The 19,538-nt window shown below is 25.3% G+C and overlaps 1 protein-coding gene across 1 annotated transcript in view; it reads left to right on the top strand.

Annotated features, from left to right (window-relative positions):
• Window positions 1–19,538, top strand: part of LOC114124482 (nose resistant to fluoxetine protein 6-like) — a 59,871-nt gene that overhangs the window by 20,537 nt on the left and 19,796 nt on the right. The window contains exons 2-3 of the mRNA XM_027987738.2: window positions 14,690–14,848; window positions 18,141–18,367. Of these exons, the coding sequence (XP_027843539.2) occupies window positions 14,690–14,848; window positions 18,141–18,367 (386 nt within the window). The remainder of the gene's footprint in view (window positions 1–14,689; window positions 14,849–18,140; window positions 18,368–19,538) is intronic.

Genomic DNA, 19,538 nt, shown 5'->3' with positions numbered 1-19,538 from the left:
AATCATTTTTTAAGACTTACGTTAATAAAAATAAAACATTTGACAATAAATAATAATTGAGAAGAATAAAAAATAACACTACACTAAAAATCGGCTCCACTGGAAATAACAAAATTATACCGATCGGTTGGGTATTTGGGAAGGGAGAAGGGATATAACCCGGTTAACCTGGATCACCACCACATACGTGGTACGTTATTAATAGTTATTACTTATTGTCTTATTAAGTAGTACGACATGGGTTTAAAATATTCGTTCGATATTTCACGTGTTTGTAACGACGTCCACCGTTTTGGTCTAGTTTGTACAACCATACAAACATTGCATCATAAATTTACAACCACATCAAGGACACTGCAACGACGCTGTTCAAAACAGTTATTAATTATTATGATATTATATCCTTATTTTTGACCGTTGAACTCAAATGTAATAACACCGTGAATCGCGATAGCAGTTTTACTATATTATTATTTATTAATAGTTCTGTAAAAACGTAAATTTTGACGAAAATATAATAAATGTGAGTTTGTTGACATGTTATCGAGAATCTATATTACGTATATTTGGTCATTGTTAAGCAACTTCTGCAGTTATCCTAGTTATGGTGAATATTATCAATAATCGCTTACGTTTCGTACTAAAAACGTGAGCCCAAACGCACACGAAATGTGTAGTCCATGATCACGACGGTCATGAGAAAATTTGCCATGTCGTATATGTGTAAGACGGAGACAACACATGCGAGGATTTCACGATATAACATATTACTTATACTTTAAATTTAATCTACCACTGATATGTGAAAAAAAATGTAAATACTTTTTTCAACTTTAAACATAATTAGACTCATAGGCGCGATTAGGGGGGACTTGGGAGGGTCTTAGCCACCATAAACACTTGGATAGCCCCTCAAATATTATTATTATTTCAGATACTATCAATGTTGCATATTCCATAAACAAAATATACACGCATCGCATTTATTCTAGCCCCCCCAAAAAATTGACCCTAGTTGCGCCTTTGCAACTAGTGATCACGATCAAATGAATTCGCTCATATGAGTATACGGTGTTCATTTATATTCATATATTATATGTATGTACTTAATAATTATTAATAGATGAATTTGACTATGTAATTAAAATAGAATTTTTATTAATTTATTAGGTACATATTAATAATTTACCCCAAAATATAAATACTGTGTGCCCACTGCCCAGAGAGAATTGAATGAAGAGAAAAATGATAAAAAAAGGTAATAAAGGTTACATAGTGTTTTCTTTTACGTTTTTTAAAATATACAAAATATATCCAAATTTTTGTTAGGTACTAAAATTAATTTTCTATACGCAAATAAAAATAAAATAAAATAGGAATAAAATAATATTTTTGGAAAATTAAATATAAATTGTTCGTGATGTGATAACTGATCACTACTTTTAAAACTGAATTCCGAAATAAACAAACAATAACAACACGGCCAAATCACAAGAAATATTTGGATAACAATAATATTACCAATCATTACGTCATTTATAATTTAATTAATTAAAATTCAATAATTGTAGAAACTATATAAAGACTATTTTTGTACTTCATATAAATAAACATTATAGGATTTTAAAGTTAAAATTATAGTCTAAATATATTCTAAAACGTACCTATTTTTTAATTTATAATATTAATTTTGATAATGTTATAATAATAGTAGGTATTATACATTTGTTTTCCAAAATATTTGGTATTTCTTTTTTTCTAATTTTATATAAATATTTCTCGACGATGGGATTTTGGCTTTTAATTATAATTAATTTTTTTAAAACATAGGTAATATAAAAATTCGAACTTAATACATTGCGAGAAGGCGTCAGTGGAGTACCTATAAGTCCTAGACCTAAAATAGCACAGTTGTGGTAGTACGAGGACGAACATACAATGACACGCTCTTCTATTGTGTATACAATATCAGTATATATTAATATATTATATTACATAAATAATAGATAATATAGAGCGAGGAAAATTTATAAAAAAAAAAAACGTACCTATTTTAAACTATACCTAATAATCATTAAAATTTAAATCTGAACAATACTTGGACTGACGTAGGTGCAAAATATGACATAACAGTCTTTGTATAAATATACATAATATATCGTGTTATGCGACGAGTTCAGATATCAGTTTTGATAATTTTTATGTTATTTATTTCACTATATTACAAATGTTATCGCGACCAGAAATTTTCAAAATTATTCAATAACTAATTAATTATAATTATCAGTTAATCAAGGCCTTCTTTAAAATAATTAAGGCAAATGACGCAATACATTACATAAAAACTTACGAGATATTCATGAACATGATGTATGAAAAAATGCTCTTTATGAAATTTTTTTATGAAAATTGACTAATATTTTCTAACAAAACTTGTTATTCAAACAGGAATTTTTTTTAGTACTAAATTAAAATTAAAAATAATTTATTTAACTAGAAAGCCCAAGTTTCACTATCAAATGTATTGTACGTAAGTATCACATTTTCACACGAACGTTTTTTGCATAGGCGAGTCCAAACCTTATTCGCAGGTCATGCACACCAGAGACATATTAAGAAAGAGTAAGTTCCTGTACCCTCATCACCCCCTAAAAAAAATTGGTTTAAGGATATGACCCCCAAATTTCTTAATAAGCTTTATCATTATTATATAATAATGGTTGAATCAGTTTTACTTTTTTATTAGGAATAAAAAACAATATTCCTTTTATTAGATAAATAAATAATTAGGCAATAAGAAATTGTATTTAGTATTTTAAAATATAATTTGTAATACTTTTTATTAATAGTTTTATAATTACAAATGGTCTTAATATATATTAATGTAATAGATAATAAAAGTCCACATGATAAAAATCAAAAAAATTAGTATAAATTATGAAATCAGAATTTAAGAAAAAAAAGTTTATATTATATACCGAAATTTATAATGTAAGTTAGATCAAATTTCGCAGGTCATGCCTGTGCATGACAGGCAAAACCCGTAGACCCACCTATGGTTTTTCGGTTTACATTGTTAAAGATTGTACTCGTCATAGGTTAGGTTTGCAACAGCCAACAAGGAAATGGGATGGCAATGACGTAAATCGAAAAACATGCAGACCTAAATATATTTTAAAAATAACTATAATATTACTGTCTTTGGCTGGCATTTCATTGATACAAATAAAAATAATTTCTTATTCACAATATCCACGTATACTAATTACTTCAAATTTTAAAATAAACTACAAAAAAAAATGTAACCATCATTATACATGTATTGTATATTTGTATGTAATGTGTCATTCATTTTAAAATAAAAAAATGTGGGCAAGTGAGTACCGCTCTGCTGTACATTAGGTGCTGTATGGATCATTATTATATATTATAGGAGTGTTAAATTTGAATCCAATGATAGTTATCATTGTATACGAAAAACGATTCTGAACGAAGATGATTTGTCAGCCTAGGATATAATTTCTAGTGGTTGGTAAAAAAAGTGGTTTAAAAAAACCAGCTTATATTAAAAAATATTTTGAAAATTTAATCACGTAAAGAAAACGCGAATCTTAATAACTGGTAAAATTTTCAAGTATCTACGACTTATACTTTTTGAATAATAATTAATAACAAATATTTAAAATCGTTTGAGGATAAATCGTTATCGTTACGCTATTTCGTTAAAATTTAAAATTCAAACGCACTTAAAATTTTTCCTATAATGATGCTTCGAGTTTTCTCTATAGATACTTGAAGGTAAACTTATGGAAAACTTAGTGTTGTATTTTTAATCCTTAGTTATAAACACAAAAAATTTTATGATTTTTCAACTTCAAATAATTTGCAAATATTCATGCTTTTGACGAATTTTCGTCAAAATTTGAACTTCAAATGCTAATAAAAAAAAATGTGCCTATGTATTCTTATAATTTTTAATCACTATAAGAATACTTATGAGGAACTTTGTATTAAATTTTCAAGTATTTTGATAGGGCCAAAAAAATTTTATCGACACTTCAAAAATATTTTTTCAGAAAAATTGAAAATTTCAGTTGTCTATAAATAGCTCAAAAAAAGTCAAAATATTTTGAAATTTAAATCACGTAAAGAAAACGCGAATCTTAATAACTGGTAAAATTTTCAAGTATCTACGACTTATACTTTTCGAATAATAACAAATATCAAAAATCGTTTGAGGCTAAACTGTTATTTAACGCGGTTTTTGTAAAAATTTAAATTTCAAACACTCATAAAAATTTTTTGTCTGAATCCGGTAGAGTTTTTTTTACAGATATTTGAAGAAAAATGTATGGAGAACCTTGTACCAAATTTTCAAAACTTAGTTATAAAAGAAAAAAATTTTATGATTTTTCAACTTCAAAATTACTTGCAAATTTTCGCGTTTTCGACAGATTTCGTAAAAATTTGAACTAAAAACGCTTATAAAAAAAAATTGTGACTAACGATTTTTAATTTTTTTTAGCTACATTAAAAACAACTCATAAGGAACCTTGTATTAAATTTTCAAAACTTTTTGGTCATCCAAAAATTTTTTATCGACACTTTAAAAAAAATTTTTCAAAAAAATCGAAAATTTCAGTGGTCTATAAATAACTCAAAAAAAGTCAAAATTTTTTGAAAATTTAACTATATACGGATACCACTGACATTAACATTTGGTGAAAATTTCAAGTATTTTCAGTGATTAGTTTTTGAATTACAACCATAAAAAAAATCGATTTGGTCGAAAACTGGTTTTGCTTAAAAATTGCCGTTTTTCCGTCATTTTTTTTTTGTTTTTCTCGATTTTTTTGAAAACTGTTGGAAAATGTTAACTTTTTACCTCTATAATGCACCAAGGATATTCACTTTTACATCGGAAACCACCCCCATAGTTTGAAATTGGAGCATTATTTCGACTAGTTATGCTGTACACAGACACAAAAAAAAAAAAAAAAAAAAAAAAAAAAAAAAAACACACATCATTGTAAAATCAATACATTCATCACTTCGTTCAGAATCTAAAAGCTACGTAGTTTTGCATCATTTCATCATTTTTCCTAGAATGCAAAATTATTTAACAATAGCAAACTATTATGTTTATAAATTTATAATTATAGCCCATGCCCCATAACTCATAGGATTTATTATAAACTGATCACTTAGCTGAAAAACACTCAAATTTAAAAATAATTATATTATAATTTAAGTTGTAAACAACATCACGGTATTTTAATAGTTGATAATCATTTTTTCTTGAATACATATCAAAATAAGTAATATTTATAGGTATGTATAATAATGCTTAATGCTTTAATGCAAAAATATAATTATATTGTTTCAATTAAAATGATTCAACAGAAAAGATAATTTAAGATAATTCGTATTAAGAAGGTATTTATAATTTTGAAGAAATTTTAAATTACCTATGACAACAATTTTTAAGTTAAAATACCTCAATGTGTGATGATACATTCAATACCTGCAATTTTCGGATGAGTATTTTCTAACGCGTACGAGGCTCGTAAAATGTTAATTGCGTCTTTTTCTGTAAACATTCTATATATACCTAAGTGAGTTTCCCGTACACAGATTTTTCGTGAATCAAATGGGATAGAACACTGATATTACCGGTAAAAATACATCTTATAAAATTATAAATAGTTTTAATAATGTAATTAAAATTTATGGATGTGACTTTGTGTTACCTACATACCTACTACCTACATAGTCCCTCCGCTGTGGCAACGGATTCACGCTTCACCTATAATAATTTATTATTCATCTGATGTTATTGTCGCTCAAGAGTGAAATCATAGGTGTACGGTATATGCTGCCCCTGAACTTTGTTTCGGTAACCGCGACTATAGTTAAATAAATAATTATGGGTCTCGGTAAATTTTATCTCTATAAAGTTTTATTTCCACAAATTATCTAAATTATAGTTAAAAACAATTTATACATACTAATATACTATATATTTATTTTTTTCCGGAAAATAAGTGTTACCTATATGAACATAGAACATGCATTATACAGCCGTATAATACAATTCCAGTACATTTACCTGGAATTATGATTTTTAACTGTAAAATAATTATTATTTTTCACAAATTTAAAAAATTGGGTTTTTAACGCTTATCACGACTAACGCACCGCAAACCTCATAGCATATTATATTTTCTAAACAAAAACGGCTATTGACAATCATATAAATATTTTCAAGAAGTGTTTAAATAAATTACATGTTTTTAACACTTACACAAGGTTAGGTTAGGTTAGACATCCAATATTTTTAATTTTTAGTTAATAATAGTGAAATTAAAATTTTGAATCATTAATTACATTGTTATACTTAGTAGAGTAAAGCGCATCTCTGGATAAAGTGAATAATGTTAATAACTTTTTGAACGCTGAGGATTAAGTATAATTACGTGAAGTTTTTCAAGGCAAGTCATTGCTTCCATAAATTGTTTATGAGTATTTCAAAAAAAATATTATTATTGGTAGTACCTAAACATTTGGAAAAAAAAATAATAATATTGAGCAAATAAGTTGGTAGCGCTGTGCTTGCCAATGTAGGGTTTATGATTGGATATCACCAGCTCATTTACAATGTTTACATTTTACATTCGTTGAAAAAATATTTTTCCCGTAGATAGGACGAATTTGTAAAAAACAAGGTAAGAACTTTAGCTTATTAAATAATATTAAATTTATGAACTAAGTAAAATAACTTGTAAGCGAGAGTACTGTAAATATAAGTACCTACATAAATACACAATCACAGAATTTTGAGAATTACGATAATTACAATTTAATGAATATTTGTGAACGTTTGTGAATAATAATATTTTTACTATTAGGACGCATTATGTAATAAATTTAATTAATTAACTTAAAACGATAAAAAATGTATTAATCTTAATTTTATAATTTCAAAACTAATAGTTAGGCAATATTGTTTTTGCTCTATCGTTCTTAACTCGATGAAATACTTATACGTTTTAATAAAAAAAATCGCGTGGTATCTAAATCGCAATTGTTCTAATGTTTTTATTACACTATAAAAAGTTAATTTTTAATTATATTGTTATAAGAAATTGAATATTTTATAAAAAAAAAATACAGTTTTTTACAATGAGTTGATTTATTAATTTGTTTGAATTAATATAATATAATTGTCAATTTATTTATTTATCCTATTTTTATTTTATATTTATACATACAATATACTATATACAATATACTTACATGTATATGAATATTTAATATGATTAGTAATATTTGTATTTAATAATTATGAATTATATACAATTTCTAGTGCTTTAAACGGTAGAAACCTATCAAATATACGTAAATATACGATATGCATAAAATATTGTATAACATTAAAACTAATTCTAATTTTCAAAATGTTAACGTAGGGGCGGTAGTAGTTATTTTTTTACCTTTTTTTTAAAAATAGTCTTCGTAATTCGTTAATTAATTCGAAAGTCTTTTATCATAAGACCAGTATATAATATTATTTTAAATCATAGTAAATACTAAATTCGTATAATATAAAAATGCATATTATTGATATGTGTGTATGTAATTAACAAGTAGATAAAATCAATGTAAAAACAAAAATATAAATACACCACAATATTGTGCTTATTAATTAGGTACAATAGTATCTGCTGTAGGACGATAATGAAATATAATAAGCAACATTTAATGATATTTTTAATTTAATGTAATTATTATATCTATGTTTATTTTATTTATGTAGATACTATATAACATAATAATAATTTTATTAATTGATACAATATAAATAAAACATAATATTTTGATTCAAAATAATATGTAATCTATGTATCTATATTTACATTATTAAACAAATTTAGAAGTGTTAAAATATTGGTCTCATTTTTTTTTTGTAGTTAATTCATAAAAATAAATATTTTTACAAATTACGACTGTATAACTTTGTACCCATGACCTAATACTTTATTTTACTAAAAAAATTCCGGACTCTAGCCCCCCCCCCTCCCACCATTACTTATATAAACCTAAATACGTATGTATATCATGTTAATATTATATAATGTTACGTATTAATTGTACTTATAACTCACAAATGACAATAATTTTTAATATGAATCGACAAAGTTATATTTTGACAATATTAATATGCCAGTTCCACAACGGACACAACTCGATTGGTTTCGATTTTTAACAATCGCGTTAACCTCGTTAACCTTGTGATACATTCAGTAAAGGTTTGGGTCGCAATTAATCTAAAATTTACATCACTTATACAGTTAGGTATTTAGTTATATTTTGATATAATATATTATTGTAAATATGCATAAGAAAACGTTTTTAAAAAGTCTCATAAATCATAATACTACTTAAATATAAAATAAGCATAATAAGTTAAAGGTACTTGTTTACATATTTTATATAAGGTTAAAGTGATCATATTGTATTGTCACCTCCAATAATTAACAATCAATTTAATTCACCCTTTCCTGCCCTAATCTCTTAATTATTAACTATTTTGAGTTGTTTTTTACGATTTACTTTCCTTTGTAGAAACGTGGCAATGATAAATAATATCGACCAATTTTAGATAAGTAAGGTCAGGAATTACTGTATTATTTATAAGAGCAAGGTTAGGTAACTAAAAATACTTGTTTTTGTACGTAATTTAAAATATATTTTATAATGACTTAAAATCTTCAAATAAATTATAAATTGATAAATGTTTTTAAGATAATTAATAATATTATATATATATTTTCAATCTGACAATCTGATATTTAGCGCTCAATATGAATATGACGTGATAAAAAATATAAAATACAGTAAATTACTAGATAGAAGGAACCATTCAATAAATACTTTGTATTTTTTTTTTTACTATTATTATTCACTTATACGTGTAATAAGTCTACGCGATTGTTCAATTGTTGCTAAAAGCCATATAATAAGTTTCTTAAATTTGTTCTTGGAGATCTGGATACACTACAAGTCACCTAAATATTTTTATTTGCTACAAAACAGGCCTTTGAATGATTTCACCATTTCATGAGATTCAACTGATTTGAGCAATAAGTACTAAAACGTTTGGACAGCCGTAATTGGGATTGACAATAAATTTTCGACTTTCGTTTTTACTTTTTTATTTTTCTTGATACAAATACTGTATATTATATAATCATAGGCGCAATTAGGTGCGGATTGGGGGGTCTTAGCCCCTCAAATATTTGGCAAGCCCCCTTAAATATTATTATTATTTCAGATACTATCAATATTAAACATTCCATAAACAAAATACACACACATTGTATTTGTTCTATCCTGAATCCCCCTCCCCCCCCCCAAAAAAAATGACGTTAGTTGCGCCTATGTATATAATATATATTATATTCTAGAGCGCAGGAAGTTTATATATCAAAATTGTTAAAAAAATTATTGTTTTTCTCTATGTGTAGGTATTTTATGTAAATATTATATATATATGTGTGGCGTAAATTGTAAATCATAACGCATATGATTTTACATAATAATAAAAATAGGTACTATAACAATTAATATAAGTTATAGTGATTGTACAGAACCGTAACGCAAAAATGTTTGATATTACTCTTAAGTCTTAACTACGTTTAGTTGATCTTATCGATTTAACAATTTAAATGGTTTATACTTTATATTGAATATCAAAAACCAGATATGCGGATTTTAAAATTGTTTTTATTTATAAAATTACTTACGGCATACTCATACTGTATTTAATATTTATACTTATACAACATACTAGTATAACTGTATAACATGTATGTATTTTATTTTAATTTGTTTTTAAATATGGTTCAATGATGTTTCATATATCTCTGGATAGCATTAAAATTAAAAATATTCATAAGTGTAATTTAATATATTGTATAGTAACTGAAGTATAAAATTAGGTAATTATACTTTTTTAATAGATAGCATTTATATGTTTATCACAATTTTAATAATTGTTATTTGGTAATATTATGTAATACTCAGTACTTAAATTATAATAATATGTAAACAAATATTTTTTTTAATTTAAAGTTTTTTTTATCTAATCAATTCCCCAATTATATTATAAAATGTAAAAATAGTTATAGTTATTAGTTAATCATTTTTGTTTTATGTATAGCTTTATAACACTAAACAATATTCAAAATAAATAAAAAAATAATATGTATAATTATCAATAATATTTTTTTTTATTCAAATATTATTTTAAATACTTTTCGAAAAAGTTATATTAAAATTAAAATGTATACTATTTCATTCAGTAAACCTTGTTTCATACGTAGTGAATACGCACTTAGTTGGGAATTTTTATGAATGTAATAAAAATCGATTTGTACATTCGTTTAAAAACTATTAATTTCTTGCGAAAGTTCGCTGCGTATGAAACTACCTTAATAAACACTTTTTTTCTGAACCCAAAAATTAATTTTAAATTTATGTCAAAACAAATTTCTCTAGTCAATTTAATTGTATAATATTAGTAGCATTGCAATTTATTGTACTATTAATAAAATACGTATTTTATATTTATACATTATTTAATGTTTGAATACGTTAAATTACACTTATTTAGATATTAACTTTTTTAATGTTGTCATATTTTTCAGTAAATGTATTCATTTCAAGATTGCAAACTATACTCTCGTTATGTTTCATTGTCGAATGTTACTGACAATAAAAATAATCCGTTATTATTTAAGCTATAATATCTCGTAAAGCTATACGTGTAAACGTACTCTCTGTACCCATTTTTTTATATTTATTAAATATATAAATCCTTAATATATCCTTAATAATGCTGCGTCATATTCCTTTTTTGAGCCATTAATTAATAAATTTTATTTCTTTGCCGGCTGTATCTCAAAGTTTAGATAGTTTTATTCTTATTTTGTGTTGGTCATACCGCATGCAGTAGATGTTGGTCGTCTTGTATCTGTAATGAATAGATGAAAAATAAGACCGAAATAATTGTCATTCATTTCTGTATTTTTAGCCGAGGATAGTCGATAGTGTGTTCTGTAATACTGTATATTATATTTGGCATAGACACACATCGTCTTAAAGACTTAAAAGTTAAAACATAATATTATTATGTTATACTAAAACGGTTATTATTGTGAATAATATTATGTCGTAATGAGTAATGACTAACAAGTAATAACATACTGCAATAGATAACAATAGTTTAATACTAAACATAACAATGCTGATAACATTAATTAATTTCATGAGTAAAAACCTATAAACGTAATTAGTCATCATCTAGAATATAATTATTATAACTATAAATATTTGTCCGTGGTACTGTGTGTACCTATCGACTCCACACATACAGTATGTTCGTTCTAAAATCTAAAATATCCTACTTATAAATAAGCAATTCTTAACATTGTGAATTATATTGTTTACGTTTAAACATTGACGATTAAAGTGTCTGCTACAATTCAATAATTCAAATAATTATCGTCAAATATTCAAATGCGTAGAAATATTTTAACCCATGTATAAATTATTAATATAAATACGTCTTTATCCTATGGTCTATGGCCTATGTATATTTTGTACATTTATATACAATATTATTATTACATAAATATTGTTATTTCTTTTTTTTTTTGGATCTTTAAGTACATCGACGATTTAACCACTAGTATAATATTATGTACATTTGAGTTATTTACTTTTTTTTTTTTTTAAAAAAAATTATTGAGCATTTTTATATTAAATAAAGCAATTAGATTTCTTTTTTTTTAAGTTCACGTCCTTTATATCTTGTGGGTTCGGTCCTAAGGCTTGACAGATTTGTTTAGAGATGTGGAATTAGTTACGGTAATGTTTATATGTTTGACATTTAATGATGATGATGTAGTTGACCGTAAAAAGGACGTCATATGTGTTGCATAGAAAAGGTTCATCTTGACTCTCATCGAGAAGCTGTTAATATTGTTATTGTTATTAATAATAACAATAAATGTTAATTAATTATATTGCTTCATGATCATGAACCTTAACATTACTGTATACCTACAATAAAATAAATTAAAACAATTACTAACACTGAAACACGTCATAGTTATCACTGAAACGTAAAATCAGCGTTACAATAATTTATAAATAAATACAGTAGATTATTATTGATTGTTGCTATTATGTATTATAATTTGCCTATTGTTTACCATTAAAAGCTTAAGTAGGTACGTAATATCTTTTACATGATTATAAATCGTGATTAACTTATTTTTTTAATCTTTTAGAATATAGATGTCCTTCTTATGTACAAATTACAAGATACCTACTAATTTATGCGTTTAGTGTTTACCGTAATGAGCAATAAGTACCTAAATATACGCCGTTATTTATAAAATAGTAAATACACAATCAATAAATTATAATAATTATTATTATTGTTCTATACCAATTTATGTATTTTATGTATGTGATCTTATATTCTTATATTATGGTGATATATTATTAACTTTTAGATTATTAGCTATATTAGAGGTAAACTCATACTTCAAAAGTAAGAATCTTTTGTTTGAATTTGAAATTATGTTTTATTCAACCAATAGTTATAAAGTATAATATTTTTATAGTTTTACTTAAAAACAATCATTTTTATATCATACGATTTAGTTTCACAGAAAATAATTCATTCTCAAATTGTGTAGTATAAAATTATACAATACAAGGTATACTAAATTAATTTCGGTGTAGTATTTTTAAGGAAATTTAAACATTTGTTGAATAATAACCGATTTGCCAAAAATATATAATAAACATCGTTGTTACAATACCTAGGCATATAATTTTTATCTATAAGAATCTTGTCTCTCAAGTTTCAAGTGAGGGATTAGCCCCTAAACAATTATTCACAGCTTCTTGTAGAAAATTATTTATCTTCAAATTTTATTCGAGCGCCAATACCTATTGTCGGTATTTTGGTTGTCGGTCGATTGACCCAGAACCGATAAAAAGACTCAGGCAGTTAGGTATTACTCGAATGATGTACAATAATATTTTATATTGTTTTATTATTATTATTTATTTATTTATTTCCACACGTTTCATCAATAAAACAAGTGTTTTATTTTTATTTTGTATAAATATTTTAGTGTTTTTTAATAAATAAATTTTAGCAATAAACAAACTATATCAATAAATTATTTTATTAAAATTATAATTATAAATTATAACCTTGGCCCAATTAATTCTTATAAAATATGAATATTTAATGATATTATTATACTTAATTTATTTACAGAAAATGTATTATTTCTAAGCATTGTAGCCTATTACTATTAAGTAATAACATTGCAACTAATGCATCCAAAACATGCTTATTAAATTTTGTATGCGCGGATCTTTAAATATTTTGTGTATTTCTGTTCATCAATATTTAATTTATTGTTTATAATATGTATTATGTTTTCGTTTTATTTGTATATACGTCATATTATTATGTAAAAGTAATAATTAATAAATAATAATCATAACATTCATAACCATGAAAAGTACTAATAAAATAATAACAGGTTAATGAACATTTAATCATATTCAGTACCTATTTGAGTTCATCTTGACTGTGATAATGTGATGTAACAGATTTCATAACGATTTTCAAGTTCAACTGGTCCGTCCTACGTTACTACTTTCGTCGAGTTTAATATACGTAACGTAGGCATACATTTTAAATGGCTATTAAATATTATTAACACATATACGTAATGTTACACGTAGCTGAGCTGCAGTCATTGCTCATTCTGCATTAAACGAATAATTGTATAGAAATATTAAACAAATATTTGGGAACCTTCGTTTCAGAAATGACTAAACAAGTCTAAAAATATAGTTCATTACCACTGAGTATACGGTATTGCTATGTTTTGAGTTTTGACAAGAACTTGCTGTAACATAATATAGATTGCAGATTTTATATTAAATTTAATTTGATTCCAAGTTAATTAAAATGTTATGTGGTTTATGTATTAAACAACTAATAAAAAAAATTTAAATTGTATAATAATAAAATCGTGGCAATAATATGTCACTTAACGACTTTATTCATTATGAACAACTTGTATTTTCTATTCCTAGCCAAAAGCTAAATCAAAATATGTTGAACGTATTATATTGCGTGTGCGTACTGCGAGCTTAGGCCTTAGCTAGGCCACAAAAATAGAACAAATGGAATAATAAATGAATGACATATATCACATATTTATTTTATTTACATGCGTAATAATGACCGTTTTAAGATATATATTATATATATATATATATATATATGTATAGAGTGACAGTTTTAAAAAAAAAATTAATTATACTGCAGGTTGTACCTAAAGTTGATACTAAATAAATCGATTATTTTGATATATTATACTTCGTTAATTTGCAATATCACGATATATACTTTATTGCGTATTATTAATGGTAAACTATGGTATAAATATAGAAAAATTCTAATTATTGTACCTATCAACTTAAACTAAATATTTCAGACTAGCTAGTTAAGTTCCTGTTAATACATTTATGTATTATTATATATTATTTGAATAAATTTTAATTATGCTCATCATGTGTGTTTTAGATAATAGACAAAATGAAGTATTGTTATCAAATACGATTCAAGGATTGTTTTTTGCAAGTCCACCTATGGCTGTGTTAAGCAGTTCAAATGAATTGTGCAGGAACCACAGCGCTATTTATTTAAGAGAATTAGAAAAATTGACAATGTGGGCATTAAGAAGTAAGTGAAATTGTTTCTATAAAATATTGTTTGCCGAATGAAAAGTTTGTGAAATTAAAAGTATTAAGTTGAATAGTTGTATAAGTACAAAGTATTGTATCAATTTAATAATCATTATCTCTTATTCATTTTACGGTAGTAGAAATTCGATAATGGGTGTTCGAAATGCCTACATAATATTTATACATTATGCGTGATGCGTGAATAAAATAATAATTCGATTTTTCCAATTTTGGGTTTATTTGATAATTATAATATTATGTGATGTATTGGGAGAACCTATACATATTATAATATTTTAATAAGTAATAATGCGATTATCAAAATAATTTAAATATTATTTTGTTTATCAATTCACTGATGCAGCGTCACAACGTGTCTTAAGTATAACAACATCGTTTCTGTAATAAATTATTAAAAATAGTTTTAAGGACGTAGGTTAGTAGGTAGTAGATAGTTGCTATTCTGCTAACTTCTCATAAATAGGAACATTTGAAATAAAATTATCAGTATTTTCATCACCAATTTGGGAGCGAATTGAAGATGAAATATGCATTGACGAGATATTATTATACCCTACGCAGCACCATCTATTTTAGCCTTTAGAGGGTTTTATCGATTCCGCCGTTTCAATATCAATTCCACGGGCTATCGATTTTGCTTGATATTTATGTCTATATTATTGATTCCACCGAATATTTGTTTATGTTGATTCCAGTGACTGTTTATTAAACAATAGCTGATGTATTATATTATAAAGTATTTTTTGAAATTAACAGTATTGGTACACTCAGTTTACGATAATTTTTTTTTAAATAAAAACATTTCAAACATTCTCGTCTACAACTAAAAATATAACACAATTATACATATAACATATATTATGCCAAAAAAGATAATTAAATACAATGTAAAATTTGTTAAAATAGTAAAATGATATAATTGAAATACCTAGTGATTAGCTTTTTACAAAATATTTTACAATTAAAATTGTTAGGTTAGTTGTAGTGTTAGGTTGAGTTATTTTTTAATAAAAAAATTTGTTTGGCATTTTTGATGTCAGTTTTACATAAGTTAATCTATTATTATTTTTATTTAAATAATCGTTCGACGGAGTCGATAATCGACGGAATCAATATGTAAAAAAATTGATGAAGTTGATATGTGGAGGAATCGATAGATTTTTTACAGGTAAAAGGTCATTTCGGAGCAATTGATATAAGCCCCTATTTTAGTATTCAATAATATAAACATTAAACATAATATATTATTATTTAAATAATTAAATACCAATTGAATATTGGACAATATTATAATCCGTTAACTTTTGCTTAAATGTTTTTACCTTATAAATCATATACAATGTATATAATTATATTTTTACTGTCTCTGTTCGCTCGTTGATGATAATTCAAGAACCAAAATATTTTGTACACACTACTGTGCATTTATTGAAAAATTTTCTTATCCAATAGAAACAAAAACAAAATAAATTACATTTACTATGAAAATAGAGTACAAATTTTTAAATTTAATTTGTTTTTAATAAATAGGCACAAACATTGTTATTTAGTGAATTTTGTTTATTATGTTAATGACATAATAAGCGCATAAAATATAAACGCATGTACCTATGTATATTTTGATATTTCTTTTAATTTTACGTCAAGCCATTGCTGTTATGTCGTAAATACTATTTTAATTTAGACATTCACATAGGTAACTAAAATTCATATAAACTATATCCTGGTACTTTTTTATTATATCGGATAGAATTTGCAACACAAGTCGGTATTAGAGTGTGTCAACATGCATTTTACGTATATCTACTGTAGTTTTTTTTCAAGTTCGACCTATTATACCGCATTACTACGCAATACCCCGTGTACACCTGTGTATATATTATACATCATACATATGTACTTTATGTAGGTACCTATATAGTTCCACCTGTTCCGAGCTAGCTGGAAACTATTAATATTCAATTGACGCTATTAAGCGGTATAGCATGTGCCTGTACGTATACTGCATATACAATTCTTAAAAAACCTTCACGCTTTCTGAGTGTTTTGCAAATTATGCTTAATATTAAATATTCATTACATAGTGACATAATATTTCAATATTTATTATGGCAAAACAACGACAAACCCAATAGTCACACAGTACATTCTTTTATTTATTCATAAAGCCGATTGTTTTGTTCACAGATTTAACCAAATCATTTATGGGTTAATGCATGTACTGGTATTGAATTATAATACATCACTTATTATTTCACAAAATTACACTTAATATATGATATACCTTAGGAAAATTACTATGTTATTAAACAATTAAATAAAAAAAAAATGTATATAATAATCGACGAACAAAGTATTCATTAAACACTTGTGGTATAAACAAAAAAATTAAAAATTATATATTTATCGTCTCAAGTATCGAAACATACCTTAAATGTCTTATTAATATAATAAGATATAAATACTATAATGTGCAATTTGTCCACTGAAGTGAATAAAAAATAAAAATAGCTCTGAACAATTAAGAAAATAATAATGATAATAAATATTTATACAATATTATATAAAAGTAATTTAGCGTAACACGTTTTATTCTTATCGAAGACGTTAAATGTCAAACGATAATTCCTGACCTATATAATTGCACATTCAGCAGTCATTAGTCATTCATATGAAAGGAAACAGATTTAACAACATATTATTGATATATTTTAGTATTCAAAAAAAGCAGCAAAATTACGTTAAAATATATAAAAATTAGACGGTGTACAAGTCAAGCAAAATCGCTTATGTTAAAACGATTGTCCTTGACACATTGGCACTGAAATATCTGGAACTAAAAGTGTATTAAAATATAATAAATTATAATATATAATATTACCTATATTATCTCTACTTGAATTCTAAATATTTATTATTTTACACCGTTTAAGAAACATGACTTACTTTGTATTTTTAATATTGTTCCAATATTATTTCGGATCTCTAACTAATTACTTTACTACCTCCAACAGTGTGATTATCATCACACTTATTACTTACACAATGTGTACATTTATTCTTTTCACTTGGCACCATAGACCAATTTCGTCTAAGGCATTTCTGCCACTGTAAAATAATAAGTTCTGCTCCCCCGAAATTCAGCACTGTTAAGGCATGTTCCGAAGTCCATAGTTTACGCTAATGACGGTAAAATATTTAAATACTCGTTGCTGTATTCATCAATTTCGAGTATTTGAGTGTAATCATTTCATTTTTTTTGATTGCAGTGTATGATTCTTCAGCAAAAATACCATCGGGCATTCTGAACGGAAATGTAAATCAGTTCGGAGACTTCGATCAGTGTTTGAAAGTGAACGATGAAAACTTGGGAATTAAGGGGCAATATTGTTTAACATACGTGGAAATGACGTTACCATCAAATGCAAACGAAAAACTAAAATACATTATTGATCTTATGCATTCACATTCAGCTTTTCGTAGTCGATTAGAAGATGTAAGTATAGATTATTATGTATTTATAATTTATGATATAGGAACATGTTGTTATGTGATGTGTCTTATATTATACACAAAATGTATTCGATTTATACAATTAAATAAAAATATATTATTACTAGCAGGCCACAATGGTATAATATTTTGTTATACTTTACCAATACATACTTATACTAATGTAATATTGGATAAGGATATAATAATTGTAGCCTGTAGGTATTTAATACATACTTACTTATACATATTTTAATGCATACTATTGCGTAAGTAATAGGTACATACTATTAAAAATATACTATTTAAATACATATTGTATTTGAAGATCGATAATATTTAAAGGTTAAATATTATATTTCCCTGCAATATGTATTAAAATATAAAATGTGTTCCAATGTTACATACAATCTTTAAATTACTATTGTAATATATGACCCATCTCATTCATTGCCGTCTCCATTAGGGGGGTAAAACAAGGCACTTTTCCCTTTAGAATTTTAAAGTTTAGGTTAAACTTGTGGTTTTAGAGTATAGTTTGATAGCATAACAAAGCTTCGGGATTAAATAGTTGCCAGTGATTGTTAGGTTTAAATAAACACTGTCAATTTTATATGGAAAGGTGATTTGGCGCTATTTTATTGGCACAGATCATACGTTTACTACTGTTTCTACAGGTGTAGTGTAAATAGTTTACGGTTACTACTGTAAACTTAAATACGTAATATAATAATATTATAACTCTCTAAAATATATACAATAATACTCATAAACACGAGCATAGTTTAATGTGTCAAGTATTAATGGATCCAAAAAAAAAAAAAAATCGTAGTATGGTAATATTATAGGTTCGTATATATGACTTACCTATTTGTTGTATGCTGTATACTATGCCTACGTAATTTAATGTAAACGCATGGAGTATCAAACAATAAAATTCAAGATTGACTATATCGATCGTGAAAATAATGTCATCAGTGGTGATATAAGAAATCACCTTAAACGTTTTAATAATATAATAATGTTATAATAATATGTTACAGTAGGTATTATATTATATCCCGTAGTTTAACTATTATGATAAGTCAATGTACTACGAATGACAAATGTCAAACCAGTTATTATGGTCGTGTGACACAACTTGTGTCGTATTATCCATGTATTATATTGCGAAT

Source organism: Aphis gossypii, chromosome X (assembly GCF_020184175.1).
Source record: "Aphis gossypii isolate Hap1 chromosome X, ASM2018417v2, whole genome shotgun sequence".
Lineage (NCBI taxonomy): Eukaryota > Metazoa > Arthropoda > Insecta > Hemiptera > Aphididae > Aphis > Aphis gossypii.
Note: the sequence above shows the minus strand (reverse complement) of the source record. Positions and strands in the feature narration are given on the sequence as shown.